This window comes from Meleagris gallopavo, chromosome 5, assembly GCF_905368555.1.
Source record: "Meleagris gallopavo chromosome 5, MGAL_WU_HG_1.1, whole genome shotgun sequence".
NCBI classification, from domain to species: domain Eukaryota; kingdom Metazoa; phylum Chordata; class Aves; order Galliformes; family Phasianidae; genus Meleagris; species Meleagris gallopavo.
In genome coordinates this window covers 21,172,180-21,191,782 of record NC_139408.1, presented here as the reverse complement: position 1 = coordinate 21,191,782, position 19,603 = coordinate 21,172,180, and the positions used below count along the sequence as shown (strand labels likewise).

Genomic DNA, 19,603 nt, shown 5'->3' with positions numbered 1-19,603 from the left:
CACACTGCCCTTGAGGCAAAAAGTTACTGTTAGAGCTCCAAAGTTCCAAAAGCTTGTATTGACAGTACCTTAAATCCCTACAAGGCAGGATGGCTTTGGTCACGTTGCCATCTTCAGAAGGACAATGTTTTCACAAAATCCACATGCCATTGCCTACATGTAGAGGACCTGGACAAGGCATAACATTTGACTTCTGAACCTTAACTACCATCATTACAGTGCAATCTTCAGTCTAGGCTCCATCTTCCTCAGGAAATATCAATAACCAGCTCTCCTAGATTCTGGAATTCTCTTTTCTAAATCAAGTTTCCTTGCATGAAATAAACCTCCTCTTCTGCTTCCACTCTTATCTCCAAACTGTCTCCTCAACTAATGAGTCTAAGCTTGCCATCAATCTGATGTGCTAGATGGCCACTCCCAGAATGGCCACTAGCCATGACAGTTTGTACCCAAGAAGAAACTTCATGTTAGATGCAAAATACTTGCTCTTCAGCTGTGTAACACTAGCATAACTGAACCCTGATCTGCAGTGAAGATTTCCAGATTGTGGGAGGATACAAGAAAAAAAACTTTCCCCCCCCTCTTAATTAGTCATATTTTGAGGTTTGCCCCAAATATATGCTCCTACTGTATTATTCACTACAGTATCCGCATTGGAGGTAATACCACAGTGAGTATCATGCACAGTCCTACGCAGCCTTCCTCAATATCATCATAGAATCCTTAAGAGTTGAAAGGATCTTTAAAAGTCATCTAGTGCAACTCCCCTGCAACGAACAGGGGAGCACAGCTAGATCAGGCTGCCCAGGACCCTGTCCAGCCTTGCCTTGAAAGTCTCCAGGGATGAGGCATCAACCACATTTCTGGGCAACCTGTTGCAGTGCCCCACCACCCTCACTGTAAAAGACCTTTTCCTTACATCCAACCTAATTCTACTCTCTTGAAGTCTGAAGCCATTTTCCTTTGTTCTATCACCACAGACACTGCTGAAGAGTCTGTCTCCTTCTTTCCTGTAGCTCCCCTTTAGATACTGAAAGACCACTATCAGGTCACCTCAGAGCCTTCTCTTCTCCGGGCTGAACAGCCCCAGCTCTCTCCTGATCTGGTAGGAGTGGAGTTCCATCCCCTGGATCATTTTTGTGGTCCTCCTCTGGACATCCTCCAACAAGTCTATGTCGTCCTGTACTGAGGACTCCATATCTGGATGCAGTACTCCAGGTGAGGCCTCACCATGCAGAGTGGGAAGATCACCTCCCTCGAGCTATTGATCATGCTTCTTGTGGTGCAGCCCAGGATATGGTTGGCTTTCTGGGCTCCAAGGGCACATTGCTGGCTCATGTCCAGCTTCCTATCTACCAGTACCCCCAGGTCTTTTTAGGCAGGGCTGTATTCAATCCTTTCATCTCCCAGCTTGTATTTGTAGTAAGGGTTGCAAGAGCTTGCATTTGGATTTGTTGAACCTCATGAGGTTTACCTGGGCCCCACCGCTCCAGCCTTTTTTTTTTTTTTTTTTGTGAGTGCAGCTCAACTCTAACCTAAAGCAATCCACAGTGAGCCAGGGTTCGTGCTGCAGCAGACAGCAAACATCCCGCAGCAGTCAACACCAGCTAGAGAACAGCCTGGAGGGACCACACCAAACCTAGGTGCCTTTAGTTTCACCCGGGAGCTGCCTAGGAAGTCAGTACACGTCTCCCAGCAGTGACAGTGGTGTGCATTAACTCCTTTTTTAAAGAGCTGGTCTCCAATTCTACTTCACCAAATGATCACAGACTTTCCTCAATATACCTCGTACTGTATAATGAGAACATGCTCTTTGCATCCATTTTACTTACAATGACTTAGAGAAATAGCCTTAAGAAGGTTATTCCCAGGAACTGTAACCACCCCCTCAGAATAGCAGGTTGTTGAGTTAGTGCTGATGAGTCAGACGGGCTTTTTAATTCTGTTCTAAAAGGAATCACCACAACAGTGGAGAAGGGAGAGGAAAAATAAAAAGGGAATCGAGTGGAAAAGGCTTCCACCGTCTGATGATTCATGCACCATCAGCGTGACTCACCCAGCATTACTCTGCCATTAAAACATGGAGACCAGGCTGATTAGTCACAGTAATGAATTTTTCAAGAAAGGATTCTCCCCTATAAATAATGATGACTTTGTCTGGATAGTGGTAGTGTGACTCACCTTTCCAGCATGCCGGGCAGCACCAATCGTGTCATCTGCAAAAAGAAAACATTCGTGATGGCTGAGAATGCAGGCACCACACAGTCAGCGACAGGGAAGCCTCCCTTCCTCCCAGAAGCAGCTGCCACCCCCTCCACCCCAGCCACAGCTCGGGGAAGCAGAGACCATACTTTGCGTAGGCAGTTTATTTTTATTCTACCTGGATAACTTGGCTCTGTCAAGCAGTGTGTGTACTGAAACTGGTGAACCGAGCCAGCTAGCAGCATAAGTACAATAAGTGCAATAAGAATAAATAAAAATGCCTCCACCACCCTGTAGCATCCATGGCTTCTAAAGAAGATGGAAACACCAGAGTACTATGATATGTGTATGATCTTTTTCTCCCCAGAAAAGACATCTATATTTCTTATGATTGACTAAATTTACCATCGATGCCAATGCATTTTAGCAAGTCAAAACTGCTGATTTTAAATTAAAAACAAACAAACAAACAACAACAATAAATTGTGGAGCAGCAAGAACACTGGACAAAAGCACTAGAGTATTCTAGCTCTGGTAACCATGTCAATACAACTCACTGCTCCAACATATCTCCTTTATTTTAGAATAAAGTACATAAAGCTTACCAGCATTAACATAGTAAGAATCACTGCTATTAAGAAGGCAGGCAAAAGAAGTTTAGTTTGCTTCTGACCAAGGGCTGCTTTTGTGTAAAAGCATTACTATAAGAAGAACAGAAAACGAGCTTCTATGGCGCAGCTTTGGTACCAAGTTCTCAATAGCCCTAGTTTTTCAGCAGCTTGCTATAAATATTATGTTGCATACAGAAAGCATTTAAGACCCTACACCTTACTTTGCTGATTACACAGGTGTCTGCACTAAGAAAATTTGCCCTGTGCTGAGGAAAACTTCCTCACTGCTCTGCAGACTCTGCCTTCACCATGGCTGTGAGCAATCCATCTGTAAGCCAGTTGAAAGACTCTCCACAGCTGTAATCCTAAAACAAGCTTCCCAAGCGCAGATCAAGCAGGTCTGGCAAAGGAAACAAAGCACTGACCCAAACTTACATGAATTTTGAATTTGCAAGAAAAACTAGTCCTTCTAATACTTTTACCATCCTTAACTATGAAATGATCCAAAATTGCTGCCTATAAAAAATAATATTGTCAAAATTCATTTTCTGCCAAATACTACCCTGCTCCCAGCCAACCCTTTTTGTAAGCATCATGACTGACACCAAAGACAGATCAGAAATACAAATTATCACTTCTCACATCTTTAAACAAAAATATTTTCCAAACAAAACAAAATGCTTGATGACACCAAAATATAGCAGTATTCCCACTAATATTAAATTATCTCAACAGATTAAAACATGAAGCTAAAACAGCATATAGAGGAGAACAAAACATCTGTAAGCACTTTAATTAAAAGAAAAAATCTGACTTACTGTTAGTATTACTGTTGCATGAACACTTACATAGGGTGGGATTTGGTTTTGGTTTTGATTTTATTTTTTAATCGTGAACTATCAGACTATCAGATACACTGCATGAAAGCTATGACAGGGCACTGCACCAGCAGGCGTTGAGCAGACCTTACAGTCATAGCGCGGGCTGTTGGCACACACAACCTCCAGCATTGCTGCAGAAGTCAAACTAAGTTTTTCCTGAGGTGGTAAACATCACCGAGCTAACCAGGTTCAATGCGACTTCAAAACTAACTCTAGCTATGCAGGAGCTTTCTCACACACCAGTACTACAAAAGAAATGTGGAAATACCCATTTTAATATTAAAAGATAATGAATGATTCTGGCTGATTTTAAAACTGGCTGAAGAATGGCAGATCTTTATTCTGGTACAAGCTTTATGATCTCTACCACGGATCTCTTGGCAAAAAGTGGCATACTGCATCTTGCCCATCAGGGTAAGATAATGCTGCATACAATTCTCACAGATTGACACGGGGACATGGATTGTAATTGCCTCCCCTTAGGCAACCCAAAAATGGTTTGAAAAATTAGTACAGCAGCTCCACTGTAACACAGAGGGAACTAAATTTGAAACTTTTGTGATAAGTCCCCACTCATGCATTTAGAGTCTCAGTCCCGACTGCAAGTCACCAAACAGCTCTAACTTAGCGTATTACAAAATGTCAGGTCACTACTGATATCCCAGTGAGAGAGTACACACAGAAAAGCTACAATGATTAATGTTTGATTGATACAAATTAAGAAACGATGAAGCCAATGACAGCTGAGACATTACAGTTGGTACACGACACAAGTGGAAATCACAAACGCTCTCCTCTGCAGCTTTGGACACCATCTGTGTCCAAAGTTCAGCTGGATGGGCAAGCAAATCCCCACCCTCGGAAAACATGAATGGTAAAACCAGATTTTATATTCAACATTACCTCCATTTGTCTCCATTAAAATGAGTATTTTGAGAGAACTTCAAAAATCTGCTGAAAAAAAGCAAAACTGTTTTTCCTGTCTGTATTTACATCTTGCAACATGTCAAAAGAGATACATGAATATTCAGTATCTTTGTGCAAAAAAAATTTTTTTTTTTTTTTTTTTTTTTTTAAAGAAAAGAACTAAGTAACAGAAGGCAGCCCGTTGAGTCAGTCTCACCTCAGCCAGCCAAGTACATACTAAGGCTGTTCCAGTAATGCAAGAGCACTACTGTAAAAACGCTGGCAAAGCATTCTGTAGGCATTTTCAGATTATCTGGCAAATCTCTATGTTGTACACATACATAAAATGGCTCCAGCACTAATTCAAAGAAAATAAGCTTTAGCAAAAATGAATTTTTACCACACATGATTGTGTCCAATAATTGCTTGCATGATCTTTATCCAAAAGAGGCAAACTGGTTAACATCCTTGTCTTCAACAGCTACAACTACAGACATGGAATTCCAAAATAAGCAGTTCAACAATAAATAGATGTATAATTGAATACATGTGTCCCAGATAAAGAATCCAAATGTTTTGCTTGGTCTGATTTATAGATATACAGTTCTGCAATAATGTCAATTTAATAAATACCAATACACTACAAGTCTGAGTCCACAGGACTTTATGTGCTGGACATGGGAGAAGTCTATGTGAATACTTCTTTCTCTGAAAGCAATCTAATAAGGGACAAAGTGCAAGATGTAAAACTAAAGGAGAGGTTGGGAACTATCCTAAGATTGCCTTTGGCTGGTGGATACTGAATTCACTCCAGCTTTCTGAATGAAATACTAATTTTCACAGAAATACACGTGCTGTAGTTGAACTCATGAAAGCTCCAAGAGTCTAAAGCTAAGGTAATTTCAGACAGAGTAGCCAGACATTAAGCTATAGAAAACCTGCCTACTCATACAAATTTCTTATTTCTTTCTGAAAGCTTGAATTAGAGCAGAGTGTGAATGTATGTACATGTATGTGCCAGAAAAATTTGCTCCAGACAGACTTCTTGGTGTCAGAAGCTGTCAATACTTTACAGCTTGTATAGATTGGTAAAACATATTGCACACAACTGTTAAATACTAGTAGTTGGTGTTTTTCTGCTTGTTTTTCAATAATTTCGCATACACACAGGTAAATCTCTAAGTAAAATCACCAAAGAGTTTGGTGTCTCGTTCCTTCGTTGTGGTAGATAAAAATAATACAGCCCTGACTCACATAAGCACTCAGCCATCTCACAAATAGCTGACACTGTGACCATGCACAACTCACACGCAGGTCTTACTGTAAAAGAAGCAGGGAACTGTATTTCTGCACTATTAGTTAGATTGATCATGAAGGCTATTATCAGTATCTACTGTTAGGTTCTTATAATGCATCTCAAAAATAATTTCTTCATGCAGCTCGTACCTGCCACTTTTTACAAACACAAACCATTCTCATGTGGCTTGGGGTAAAACTCATGTCAGAAAATAACACAATAATCTTTGTGGCAAAGTCAGTAAGCAAAAAGGGCACATACAAGGATATACAAACTATGAACTTAATATGCTGCAAGTCCTGTCCATTGTCAGTGACTTTCCATTGAACAACATTTCTAGGAAAGTTTTTTGAATTAGAATCCCAAGCTTCCAGGGTCCAGTTTCCAAGTACAATTCCCCAGCTAAGCACTTCCCTCTTTTCTACTTTCAAGATGGGGAATCTGTACTTGTTTAACTCCAAATCTACAAAAAAACAAAAAAAAACACCACCAGCAAAAAAATTCCCACAACCAACATAACTAGATTTTCTTAAATTTCACACTGTTGTTTGTACTCAGAAGAAAAATCCTAAATCCTAAGTGCTTCTTTCACCACTGGAATGTATTTCTCAGAGCCACATTTTCCTTGTCCAACTTAGCTGTGTATCATGCTCTTAGGTTCAAAGTCAGCAAGGTGGGAAACTGCAGCATCTAATTTCCCCCTCGGGACCATTTCACTGCTACTCATGACCAACTTCACAGTACACTTACTTCCCTTCCAAGTACTGGCAACTGTGCTCCTCTGCTACAAACTTGCATTATCTTCTTGGCTAAGTCATCTGCTCCCCCTTCCATTATGACTTTGAATATAAATGTGAAAGTTATCCCTTGACCACACACACACACACACACACACACACCACACACACACACTCTCTCGAAAGCCAGCATTGCCTTTCCCCCAGAAATACTTTCTGCTTGAAATTATCCTTTCCAATAAACAACAAACGCAACCATTCCATGGAGAGGTCTACAAAAGTACTTGTCCCCTTTTTCAGATAGGCTAGATGCTCCTCCTACTTTCAGTTTTGCATAGGTTGCTATTTGTTTTTCTCCCAAACTCCACTTTAGACTTCTCTGGCATTGCTTAGAGTTGCTCCCTTGTCTTGTCAGGTGTTCAGAACTTGATGCAATTTACCTTCCACTAAGAGGCAACTGACACCACATCTCAGTTCAACATAGAGTATTTATGTTTTTTTTTTTTTTTTTTTTTTTTTAAGTTTAAGCAAATTATAAGACTCTCAAATGCAGTAATGAATAAAAATCTTGATCTCGCAGGCCTATCGTCCTTTCATATTTAACACTCAGTATAGAACATAAATAAGGCAATGATGACAAAGATTAGCACAGACATCAAGGCATGTAGGTGCATGTAATTTACTCACCTCCTTCTTCTAATAATGCCAATTTCCAACTGAAGACTGGCCTGTAAGCCTGAAAACCACATTCTCCCTACAACATAATGGCTTTCAAACCAATTCAGCTCCTTGCTTAATCAAGCGCCAAGCCAGCACCCCCTCAGCTATTTAGTCCCACTCATTTTTCAGAGCACACGTTTATGCCACACTCCCAATGCAATTAGCATACTGTGATACTGCAAACAGAGACAACACACTCTCATTTGTTTCTCACGTACTTAGTATCTTGTGACAGGATACGTGTTCTCAAACATTAGGGGAAGTTACATTGCATTAGAAACTTTACTGCTGAAAAAAAGGTTAAACAGGCTGTTACTTTATCCTGTGAGTTTATCATGCAAGAAGGGAGATTCACTTTATTTTTTTTAAAAACAAGACCTAAACATATGCATAAGAGGTGATATGGTGATATCTCCACTACACACCAAACTAAATGCTTATGGGATTCTGTCCCAAAAACCTAAGTGAAAGGACACAGATTTTTCCTAAAATTACTTTTTCCTCTATTTCTATGGGTTCTTCTGAAGAAAAAAAAAAAAAAAAGGGAAAGGAAAAAAAGACTTACAGATGGTACATATCTCTAATGTGCTCCTCTCCCCAAAACAGTAAGCATCTGGCATGCCTACTGTTTAATTACACAACAGGCTCATGCAAGAGGAACATTTTCAAGCCTGGAAGCTGATGCTCAGACTGCGATTATACCCAGTAGCACGAGCTGCTCATGGTCAAGGAAAGTTTTCAAACAAACTGAAAAGCACTAACATACACTAGGTCTCATGAAACTAGATAATAAGTTTTTACATGCGTGGGGACAACCACATTATAATGTGAAGAGGTTGACACAACACAAAATTTACCAGAAACGAAATCATACATTTGCTAACTGCAGTTGAACACCACTGATTATAAACGCAGAGAAAAGCCACAAAGCAGCACTAGTTCATTCTGGAAACCAAGATCATCTGGCTGCATCTCTCTAGAATTTTAGCACGCCAAAGTAGACCTCAAATTATTGCAGTCTACCATCTTCAGAAAAACACAATAAAGCAGTTCAGCTGTAACTCTTCTATTCTGACAAAATGTTTCAAGGAGGATCAACACCCCAAAACCTTTAATCACTGAATAGTGCACTCCCTCTGCTGGCACAGCACAGGTGTCACTCCATAGCAGTTTGCTGATTACACCTGGTGTAACTGTGTGAACACGGGGGAGAGGGGGAGAAGGAGGAGAAGGGGAGGGCTTAGGATGTCTGCTAAATGGCTTCTATAAGATAAACAGTAAAAAGGTGCCCACTAACAACTGCCTTCCCTGGTGCAAATCTTGTAGGTGCCCAGCAAGACCCGTAGGCCGCAAACCTCAATTAATAGAAGTTGGAGTTTGTCAGGTTTGCTGTATTTTTAAGCAGAAAAGTTGCAGAAGAACCACTAATAACTAATAACATTTCTAACTTCATAACAAGTTGTTCTAATGTACCTCATAAATACACAGGAAAGTGAGAGCAGCAAACTGACATTAACAATACCATTCAGTCACACAAGGGCTGTGCTTTTCACTGTTTGCTGTTGTTCAACTAAGGGGTACAAATCCTAGAGAGGGCTTATTTTCAGAGGTCCTGAGCCTACTCACATGGCAACAAGACACCTACATTTTCAGCTTCCTGAGAGCACCATACTAAATGAATTCAGTACTTGACCTCATCAGAACAGCTGCAAGCAAAGCAAATCTTTCAAGTCACCTTTGAAGCACCTAACATTAGGGCTTGGAGGCAAAAGGTTAACCCTCAGCTACTGGGGATGCAAACTTTTTATCATGCAGAAGAGAAAATTGAGGCTCAGCAGTGAATAATCACAAGGAATTTCTGCTGCACTGTCTGCTAACACAGTAATTAACTCCCTATGTCATGTTAAGCAGCTGCCATTGGCTCCGGCCATGGTTCAGCTTTGAAATATCAGGATGAAAAACTGTTTTGTGAATGGACCTCATTTTAATACAGGCAACAGTTACACTTTTTAGCCTGAAGTGCTATTCATTTCTTCCCAACAACAAGATTTTATATATATATACATAAAGGGAAAGCATTTTATTTCAAAAGTTATGACACAGTTCTGTAAATTTGGGTTTCCATTTCACAGTAAGTATAACTGTGCTTTCTCACAACAGTGTATGAAAGCCTTACATGTGCAGTGATCAGGGTACTTACCTCAAGGAACACAGACACAGAAGGAGAAGAATTAAAGATTTACAGGAAGGACCAGAACAATAAACATAAACACTGTTTTGTGTATGTATCACGCTCTTCTAAATAGCTAAGAATTATCTTTGTAACAAATTGTATATCAGTAACAATCTGAATAATCTGCTGCAAGAAACATAAATTCTGAGTTACACTAAGATGAAAAGTGAATCTGTGGTCCAGAAGGTGAAAATAATGCTTTGGACAAGTGAACTTCAGTTGTTTGAATTAGGATTTCAGGAATAAGTGCTGGCAGCAGGGTGCTTACCTTACAGACAGACATGATGTTAATGTTGATCATTTGGTCGATCGTCTGCAAGAAAACAACGATTTGCATTATGTTCTGTTTTAACTTATTTGAACAAGATTTACATACTGCCTGGGATGCAACTGCTGGGATAAATTAAACCTCACTCTTCTACATCCACATCCAGCTTTACCCCACGCCTTCTTGCTTCAGTCAGGAGCTGCAACAGGCTTTCAAAGCACTCTCCAAATTGCTTTGGTCAAACTTTGTTTCTGATTAGGGACTCACACAAATAAAGAACACATATATCACATTGACACTGCAGTTCTCCACACCATTTGCAGTATTTGTGAACTTCAGTAAATTCTGGTATTTCAGTCATATGTCCACATATTTATGTTTATATTTTGCTCTTCACCATTTTATAACACTGTTTTAGTCACTTTGTTCATTTATCAGGTTGATTTTATTTTATTTGTTTGCTATATGTGTTATAAAGTTTAGTGGATGGTGTACAAAACAAAAGCCCCAAGAGGTATGCACACTAACACTGAAGCAAAGAGCAGACTCTTACAGTGGATACAGTGAGCTACAGGGAGCTTGGAAGCAAAGTCATGGTGAAAGTGTTCAAAACAAATGATTACAAAGTACTCAAGTCAACCACAGCTGTTTCTACAGTACAAAATGTATCCTCTGGCCCTACTTAAATTTACAATCAATGTTTTGGAACAGGCAGCTTCCACTCATGAATTTACTTACATCCCTTCAATCTCTTAAAAGACCGTCCCACCTAATAAAGCAGATCATGTTGCTCATGTAAACCTCTAACAACCCTTCTGGAATGCTTTCTAATCAGGAAACTTTGCTTTTTTGGGGGTACTTTGACAGAACCTAAATACTTTTGCCTTATCCATATAGCAGAGAGAGCAAACACTGAGAACACTGTGAAGTAACAGGAATAAATAAATAAATTAATAAATAAATAATCACTCACTTTATCCAGGTCTGGAACATCAATAAAGTATTCCGGATAAGAATATGAAATTCCCACGTTGTTTACTGAAATGAAAGCAAATAGTTTTTATGTAAATTGTTTCAAGTATTTGACTACTGATGTTCTGTAGCACTCTAAAACTGCTGCATTTGAACCGTTTAACCCTTCTAGTCAAGTTTGCTTAACTGTAAGTACACACATACAAGCAGAACTGCGGAACAAAAACGTGAGCCACTCTAAACATGAGAATGTCACTTCTCAGGTGGTTTGAGCACTGGCATCCTGAGCACTCACAGCCCCACAAAGAGCTCCCAGTGGCTGGCAAGACAGTCAGCGGGGCTATTTGATGCAAATCAAGCAAAAATAAGGTAGAAGAAACATCCAACAGTAAGTTCCCTCAAAACTTATCTCGGACATTGGCCCCTTCCCCACGTGTTGCAAGGTGTGCAGGTTCAGGATGGCCTAGGGACATGCTCCAAGGCCTTCCTCAGTCTTATGGCAGTGCAGAAAAACAACCTGCACGGTGGGTTTTTTGGCCCAGGAGAGCACTGGGAAGGAACTACCCTGCTGCCTAAAAGGAGAGGACAAAAGAGGACAGGAGAAGACGAGCAGAGGACAGTAGGTGGCAGCAAGAGCCCAGGCGTGGCTGAGCTCCCCGAGAAGCTGGAGGAAGAAGGAGGCACGGCTCATAGCAAGGAGAAATCACATTAATGACAGGCTGCGTACATTAAGCAGCCTGTGTTTTTGACAGAGAGTCTCTGCCTTTAGAAATGGTTCCTGGTTTGCCCTCCCTGGGCTCGCAGCTCAGGGATCCACCGCAGCACACCACTCTCCCAGTCATACCCTCATGCTCCTCGCATCTGCACAACCCATCCCCACCGGCAGCATTTCACATTAACTGAAAGAATATTAATTACTGAAACCTGATTTTTTCCTGAGCAACACTTGCAACTGGCAAGGTTTTATTCTAAGACCAGAACCTGGTGCTAATCCTCCAGGCTCGCCCCAAGTAACACTAAACTTCTGGTATCATCAGAGAACAATGCAGCTCTGCAGTCTCAGTTTCTTCAAACTTAATAGAGCATATTGGTATGGAGACCAAAAAATAAACAACACAAAACAACCAAGCAAATGGGATCTCCGTTTCTTGAGTATCTGTTGTTCATCTTACGCAAGTGAAACTTGTGACATTTGGTTGCTGTGGCAACATTTTACATTTCTATAGTGTCTTACACCCCAGAGAATCCTGAAGTGCTCTATAAGCTCAGCAGCACTGTTCACCTCTAGGGCAGCACCAGGGTAAGAAACAAGGTTCAATGGTACTGATGCCCTTTTTCTGTGGCAAGTTGGGTTTTGGTTTGGGGGTGTTTTGTGGTTTGGTTTTTTTTTAAGCCCCTACACCTCTGCCAAAAGCCCTCGTTTAAACACCCAACCTGAAGGGTATGTAAACATCACAAGACATTCTGGACGTACAGGCAACACACAGAAGGGATTCTGGCAGAAGTCTGCCAGCTTCATTCAGGAATCCTCTCAAAGGACAGCACTTGTAACCCAGATCTCTTCATGTATTTATGGAAACCCTTAGCTGATTAGTCAGGTTGTGATTAAAATTTTAACTTTTGGACGACCTTTACAAAGGTTTACAGGGAGTCTGGCAAATTCCCAGCAGACATTTGCTATATTTAGAGAGAAAAGTTTTAAAAAGGAGGAAGGTCCAAATCTTGCTATTTCCAGAGCAAGCCAGAAGGTATTTTCCTAATTTTCATCCTAAATTAAGCTATTCTTCAGTTTCTCTCTCCGAAAAGGATTTTTGCATGAACTGTGGCAGAGCTTTGGGACTGCCCCTGGTTGCTCTTCCAAAACCAGCACACTGCACATGATCCATGCTACAAAGATAATCACACAAAATTCACACCAACTACTAGAGACCATCACCCAGATATGTACCCTCACACCCTTAGCCATCATGTTTTTCTACCAGATCGTATTTTGCTGCAGTTTGGAACAGATTTATTTATTGATTTTTTACAGAAGATCAATTTGCAGTTTGCGAAGGCATATTTTACCTCAGAAGATCCGGATAAGAACAGGGTATGATAACTGCCCAGCTCTAACTCCTTTTGAGACTCACAGAGATTTAAGAAGAGTGAAAGAAAGATTTCCCACCTCTGCTTGTTTAACATATTGCTGTAGCTAGCACATGTTCAAAGTCACTGACAGACGCTGTTTTGAACACACAGCAAAAACATTATGCAAACTCTTTTAGCCTCCGTACGTGGGTGAGAAGAAGCTTCCAAATAAGAAGTTTACAAGGATTCCAATCCGCAAGTACTTTAGTTCAACTCTGTGCAACTATATAATCAGAAGCCCCACCTCCAGCTCTATAGGTGGAGACACCTGTGTCTGAGTGCAAGGTTCAAAAATACTTTCTGGTAGGTCACCAGCAACTGCGTTACAGCACTTAGGGTTCTCACAGCTATTGCTGCAGATGAGACCAAAAGAGGAAAATACACAGTAACCTGAGAGCCCATCCCTCATGGCTGTTCTCAGTGAAACCCACTCCTCCCTCACAAAAACATGCAAAACGCAGAGCAGTAAAACCTATATTCCAGACCACAAAGAAGCTGCAGTATTTAAAATATAAGGCAACAAAGCATGAAATCAATTGCCACGAGAAATTAAAATATCATCCTTCCAGAGTACCCATAGTCTGTGCTGAAAAAAATCATACTGACAAGTGGTTTTTGGCAAATGGTTAATGCAGCTATAGCTAGAGAAAGAAAAACCCTATGCATCACATAATCTGATGATCTCGAGCATGAGAACCTACTAAAATTGGTAGTGAACGTCCTGCTTAGTTAGAAAAAACATGTCTGTAAAGCTGTGCTGGCCAGCGCTGCAAGGAGATGGTGAAAAGAGCTCAGCTAGAGAGCACACAACTCTCCAGCATTTTGGTGCTATTTTTACCATGCTTCTAGTCAAGGTGCTTGTGCAAATAAAAGAGAGAAGCAGGCTCAGCTTCAGGAGTGTCGTTTTCCTGTAATAAGCTTACACAACTTGAAACACATTCACAGCTTTAGTGCCCAAAGTCTATAAAAAGTCCAATTTCCACGATTCCATGCATCACCAAAACTTTATCACATCTAACAGACAGAAGCTTTCAGTTCGGATATGTACCTCATATAGTAAAAAGGTTCACTATTCTCTAACAATTACTTAAGGACAGATAAGAATAAACATTAATTTTAATCCCCAAAGCTTCTTTGGAAATTTTTTCCTTCAGAAAGGGAAAATCAAGGCATCCATAGCCAACCACTCTACGTGCAATATGTTGTAGAGATGCTGGCACTTACTGTTACTCGATTTTAGGCGGATTTGAATTTTTATAGCAACTAAATGCTGGACATCATGACTTGCACACACTCAAATCTGTCAGAAGTATCTGAGAATGTTCTGTGCTTTATCATTTAAAAACTGCATTTTTACAATGTGTTTTTATGAATACTATTCTTGGGGCATTATTTACAGGCATCGTAAAACAAGACCCATCTATTAGAGAGAAAGCTCAGCTTCTGTATCATCATGTGTGACAAATTTATTTTGAAATATGTTTAAAAAAAAACTGGTTCCAATTACTGCACTTTGGGTGAACAAAATGAGTTTTGCAGCACCAAAATGATTTCAACAGATGACATCCATTGGCAGGCATCTGAGCCACAAGACTTGATAAAAATGTCATGCCTTATGTTTAGCACCACAAGTTCTCATCCCCATTCAGAAGAACTGTAGAAATATAGGTTATGCACTTGTGTATATAAGCTTCTACAGAATAAACCAGAAAAACTGATAAGAAACTGCCTTTGCCCCACAGTTCAGGTAAAAATTGCCTTATGCCAGTTTCTCTTCATTTGCAGCACTTCAATACTACGCCATGCAATACACCTGGAGGGATCATCATGTCTTCTCAAGGACTCCTGCAGCACCTACAGCTCTCTGCTACCACAGGCTGTGCCAGCAGAACACCAGCAGCTCCCCACCACTACCAGAATGCACTCAGAACTTTTGGAGCAGGACTCATTTAGTTGATGCTATATTCTAATGATTGAATTTCAATGGCTCTTAATTAAAAGTTAACTGTTCTCCCAAAGGACTCTGCTGTGAAGTTCAATCTAACTACCAGGAGTTAGCTCAGATTCTGAGATGACATAGGGTCAAATAAGTGTGCACGCAGTCAGGAGCTTTCAACAATTGCATAACAAAGCTCTGAAGACACCCAATAAGCCTCTGTTCCTAGAACTTGAGCACACATGCAGGCAGTGGCTTGTGCAGCAGACAAGCAGGATACCAAGAAAGCATACTGAGCACACAGTGACATAGTTTTAGTCAGGCAAGCCATCAGCTTTCGTGAATTGCTTTCAATAAACTTCCAAACGTGAAGAAGTCAGAAAGCACGCTGGGACAAAACACTGCGTAAGGGATTTACAGAGATGAAAAACAAACCCAAAACGCCGATCTCCAGGCCTTCCAGTCCCGCTTTGATTCTGTTGTAAATGTCTCCTCTCTCTCCAAAGTCCGCCACAATAACTTTTGTTTCCGCTTTGTACTTCTCCTCTAGAAAAAGAAAAGGGTTAAACAATAAGCTGGAAACAGCTGAATGAGCATTCAAACACTACAAATCTGTCAGTTATGGCTTTGTAAAACAACATTTTGAGTAGCTAATATTACACAGAAACGTTTTTGCTTCTTCAACAGGAATCCTTGAATTTTAACGCAACCTGCTCAAGAAGTTTGCAACGTTAAGCTACTTCTGGTGAGAACATTAATTCCCAAATGATTCAGCACGTTTTGTTTGTAAGGACCATGAAGATGGCAAGAAAACAAATTATACAGGTTTGCACAGAAGGCAAAAAATGCTGAAATCAGGAAACACACATACACAACAGCATCCAAGTACAACTTGACAAGGACACTACTTTCCCACCCAAGGCAAATGGTAAATGAGTTGCTTCAGATCAAGCAATTCTTTATTGCCCCTCATTTCCATTTTCAATTCTGATGCCATAAAATGTTTTAAATATTCAGTATTTCAAACATAAAGGGAATGTGTGGGTGAACAAGAGGAGAACTGCAAGTTCAATCATTCTTAAACCGTTCTGATGTGCTTTTATCTCCTTCCCTAATGGAATGGGAAAAATACATATAACCAACCGCATTTTGAAACAGAAAAGGGAAGTAAGTACTAAAAACGCCTCATAGAAGGAACAATTCTTCTTCCATCAAGCCAAATTAATTACACTTAATTAGCGTCAGTACAATGTCCTCTTGGACTTCAAAAGGACAAAACGGCAGCTTAACAGAGAAGCATTTCCCAAGTTTGCTGCGCCCAGATTCCACCCCATTCCTTAAATGCTCTGCATCCATCTGGAGAAGGCTCTTGCAGCATTTTGCCCCCACGGCCATTCATACAAGTAGTGTCAATTTGAAGGAAAAGAATCATTCACAAAAAGATTAGGAGCAGCCCGCTTCCCGTGATGCTCTTTGCCATTCAGGGAAAGCCGCAGCTCCCGTGATGCTGCCGTCCATTCATGCAGAATCATGAATCCCCTGAACTCGCCGGGCTGCTCCCCACCCCCCGCAATATCCCTAATGGCAGATGGGATTAGTTCTCCTCCTTTCCCTCTCCCCTCCCTCAGCCCCTTCATCTCTCGTGAACAGCTGCATTGTTTGAAAATCCCCGGAGAGATGTTGCTATGTCAAATGACGACGTAAATAGCATTAAGCCCCTACTGCAGCAGCAGCCTTGTGATCGCGTCAGAAGAAAATCAAGTTCAACACTGGGGGGAGGAGGGGAATGATTCTATTTTTAGGCACAGCTGTTCTAATATTTAACATACACATTCAAATTCTTACAGGACACCGAATTAAAGGCAGCATTATAGGCATATCAAATATGTACGAGGGGAGCGGTCAGGCAAAACCAAAGCAGAGCACATCCACACACATGCCATTTTTAGCTGTTGTACAGTATCTGCAGCTGTCTTCGCAGCCATTCAGATGCTTTGCAACGTGCACGTTGTTTAAAGGGCCCAAACACCACCCTCCCCGATCTGTTCCGTTGTGACCTTTCTAACTAAGCTCTCCTCATTAGAATTGTTAACGATTTATCCTCTAAACCTTCTGAAATCACTGCAGAGATGCTGAGAAGGGTTAAGACAAAAAAAAAAAAAAAATCTTAGGACCTAATACTGGAAATAGAAAAAATGAAGTCCTCAAACCGCAGCTCACGTAAGACCCGTTCCTCAAGCCTTCAGAACACTAGCTAACGCCATTACATGTAAGGCAGTTGAGCAAGAGCCCTGTACAAAACCACACAGCACCCTTTGTGTGCTGCTGGCAGGTAGCAGAACATACGGAATACACAAAGAACAGAAGCCTTCCCATACAGCGAGAGGATGCCGTCTCTACAGTTCTCACTGCCAGCACTCAGATTTCCCTTTCCAGCAGTCTCCCATGCAATGGCCTGACTGCCTCTCCACCCCGTGTCAGCAGCTGGCCATTGTGTAACTCTGGAGAACCCCATGCTCTGCCCCCCAACCTGCAACAGACGGGATGAGCCGCTTGCCCAGAGAAAAGACTAGCAGATAGATCTGAAAAAATGACTCTGTCAAACAGCAGTGCAAACAGCATTAGGTCACTTCTGCAGAAGCTCATCCCAGCAGTCAGGCACAGAGTGCTGGGGAGAAAAGGTGTGCTCTGCTCTGTATAAACAGTGGGAAAGGGAGCTTCCTTCACCCTGTCCAGGACTAAGATGCCTTCTAACAGCTGAGCTAGAAAAGACAATAGAACTTCATTTTATCTCCCAAAAAGACTGAGATAAAGTGTAACAGAGAAAGTAGCAGGAAGCAAAGTTCTAACCCAGGATGCCCAGCAGCAGCTGGACTCTTCTCCATTTGGGAAGAGAAAAAACTGAGCTTGGTATTGGAGCTTCCAGCTTGAAGACCCTGAGGTACTCAGGGGCCACAAGCAATGAAAGGAGGATAGCAAACCATTTTTTGCAGTCGGCAATCAGAACATTTGAAGCATCTGATAATAGGTGCCTGCATTCCAGAATTCTTGATGATTTATTGACAAGTGAATCTGATGTTTTATCTTCAAACTTGGTACTTCAAATGCTTTTTAGCAAAGGACTGAATATAATCCATCACATTATAGCAGCAGTCAGTCATCACCCAGCCATACGGTCTCAGGAATGGGAAAGGTAGCTCAGTAGGTCTCTTTGTGTTTCTCAGCTACGACACATCAGTGTTTTAATGATTTTCTCCCTGCTCATTTACTAAATATCTCAGGTGAGAACAACCTTGCCTCTACAAATGAAAGGTTTTAGCCTAAACTTGCACTTTTCCAGCTAATCTGTAGGGCCCGTATTACCTTAGCCAAGACTTCTGTTAATTTAGTAACACACTGACAAAGCACAACGGTATCTCTGTAGACTGATAAGAGCACATAAGAACTTCAGTAAACACTGTCATTTGGGAAGTAAGCTGCTGACCTCAAAGCATAACACCTTCATGGCTGTGGGAAGGCTGAATGAATCAATAGAGGGGGACAGAGCAGGGTCTGAGCAGAAATTATATGAAGAAGCAACCTTATGAGAATTCAGCCCAGAACCGAGAAACAAATCCATCTTATGTAAGTTCATGATTCCTGTGATGAGTACTGTCTTCCTGTTTAACACATAGACTCACAAGGAGTTCTACAGCAAGAGGTCTGAAAACAGTCTGCTGTTTTGCTGGAAATATGATGAGCTAGTCCAGTAGGCAAGCTCATACTGGAAGGAACTACAAGAAGAAACCACACTAATTGTATGTATATACTCATAGTTACCTTATAGTATGTATGTATATACTGCATGTATATAATAGCATGTATATAATAGCATGTGTATACTGGCATACTCTCAGGAATGATGTGGTGAGCAGGGCTAGAGAAGTAATCCTGCCCCTGTACTCAGCACTGGTGAGGCCTCATCTTGAGTATTGTGTTCAGTTTTGGGCACCTCAGTATAGAAAGGACATTGAGGTGCTGGAGCAGGTCCAAAGAAGGGCAACAAGGCTTGTGAAGGGCTTGGAGACTATGCCCTACGAGGAGAGATTGAAGGAACTAGGGTTGTTCAGTCTGGGGAAAAGGAGGCTGAGGGGAGACCTTATTGCTCTCTTCCAATATCTGAAAGATGCTTACAGCAAGAGCAGGGCTGGTCTCTTCTCACTGGTGACAGGAAGAGGGGAAATGACCTCAAGTTGCACCAGGAGAGGTTTTGGTTGGATATCAGGACAAACTTCTTTACAGAAAGGGTTGTTAAGCACTGCAATGGGCTGCCTAGGGAGGTGGTTCAGTCCCATCCCTGGATGGACTTAAAAACCCTTTGGATGTGGTGCTCAGGGCCATGATTTAGCAGAGTGTTGTTAGAGTTAGGGTAGAATGGTTAGATCGTGGTTGGACTCGATGATCTTTAAGGCCTTTTCCAACCTGAGTGAACCTATGATTCTATAATTAAGAGCTCTAACAACATCACTGCCAAGATGATCAAAGCAGCTTACTACAAACTAGGCAAGCAATAAGGAGCAGCCCCAGTTCTCACTGAGACATTATACACCAGATTAACCTTATAGGAATGATCTCCTTGGCACATTCCAGCCACAACAACATTTGTGTACCTAATATGAAGCCTTTTTCTAACGTGGAACCTTTGCTGGCCAATCTATTTCAAGGATACAA

The 19,603-nt window shown here is 41.2% G+C and overlaps 1 protein-coding gene across 1 annotated transcript in view; it reads right to left on the bottom strand.

Moving 5' to 3' along the window:
* Positions 1–19,603, bottom strand: part of HSD17B12 (hydroxysteroid 17-beta dehydrogenase 12) — a 73,163-nt gene that overhangs the window by 15,290 nt on the left and 38,270 nt on the right. Inside the window, exons 4-7 of the mRNA XM_085224594.1 lie at positions 15,329–15,439; positions 10,829–10,893; positions 9,856–9,900; positions 2,182–2,216 (exon numbers count right to left, since the gene is read on the bottom strand). Of these exons, the coding sequence (XP_085080720.1) occupies positions 2,182–2,216; positions 9,856–9,900; positions 10,829–10,893; positions 15,329–15,439 (256 nt within the window). The remainder of the gene's footprint in view (positions 1–2,181; positions 2,217–9,855; positions 9,901–10,828; positions 10,894–15,328; positions 15,440–19,603) is intronic.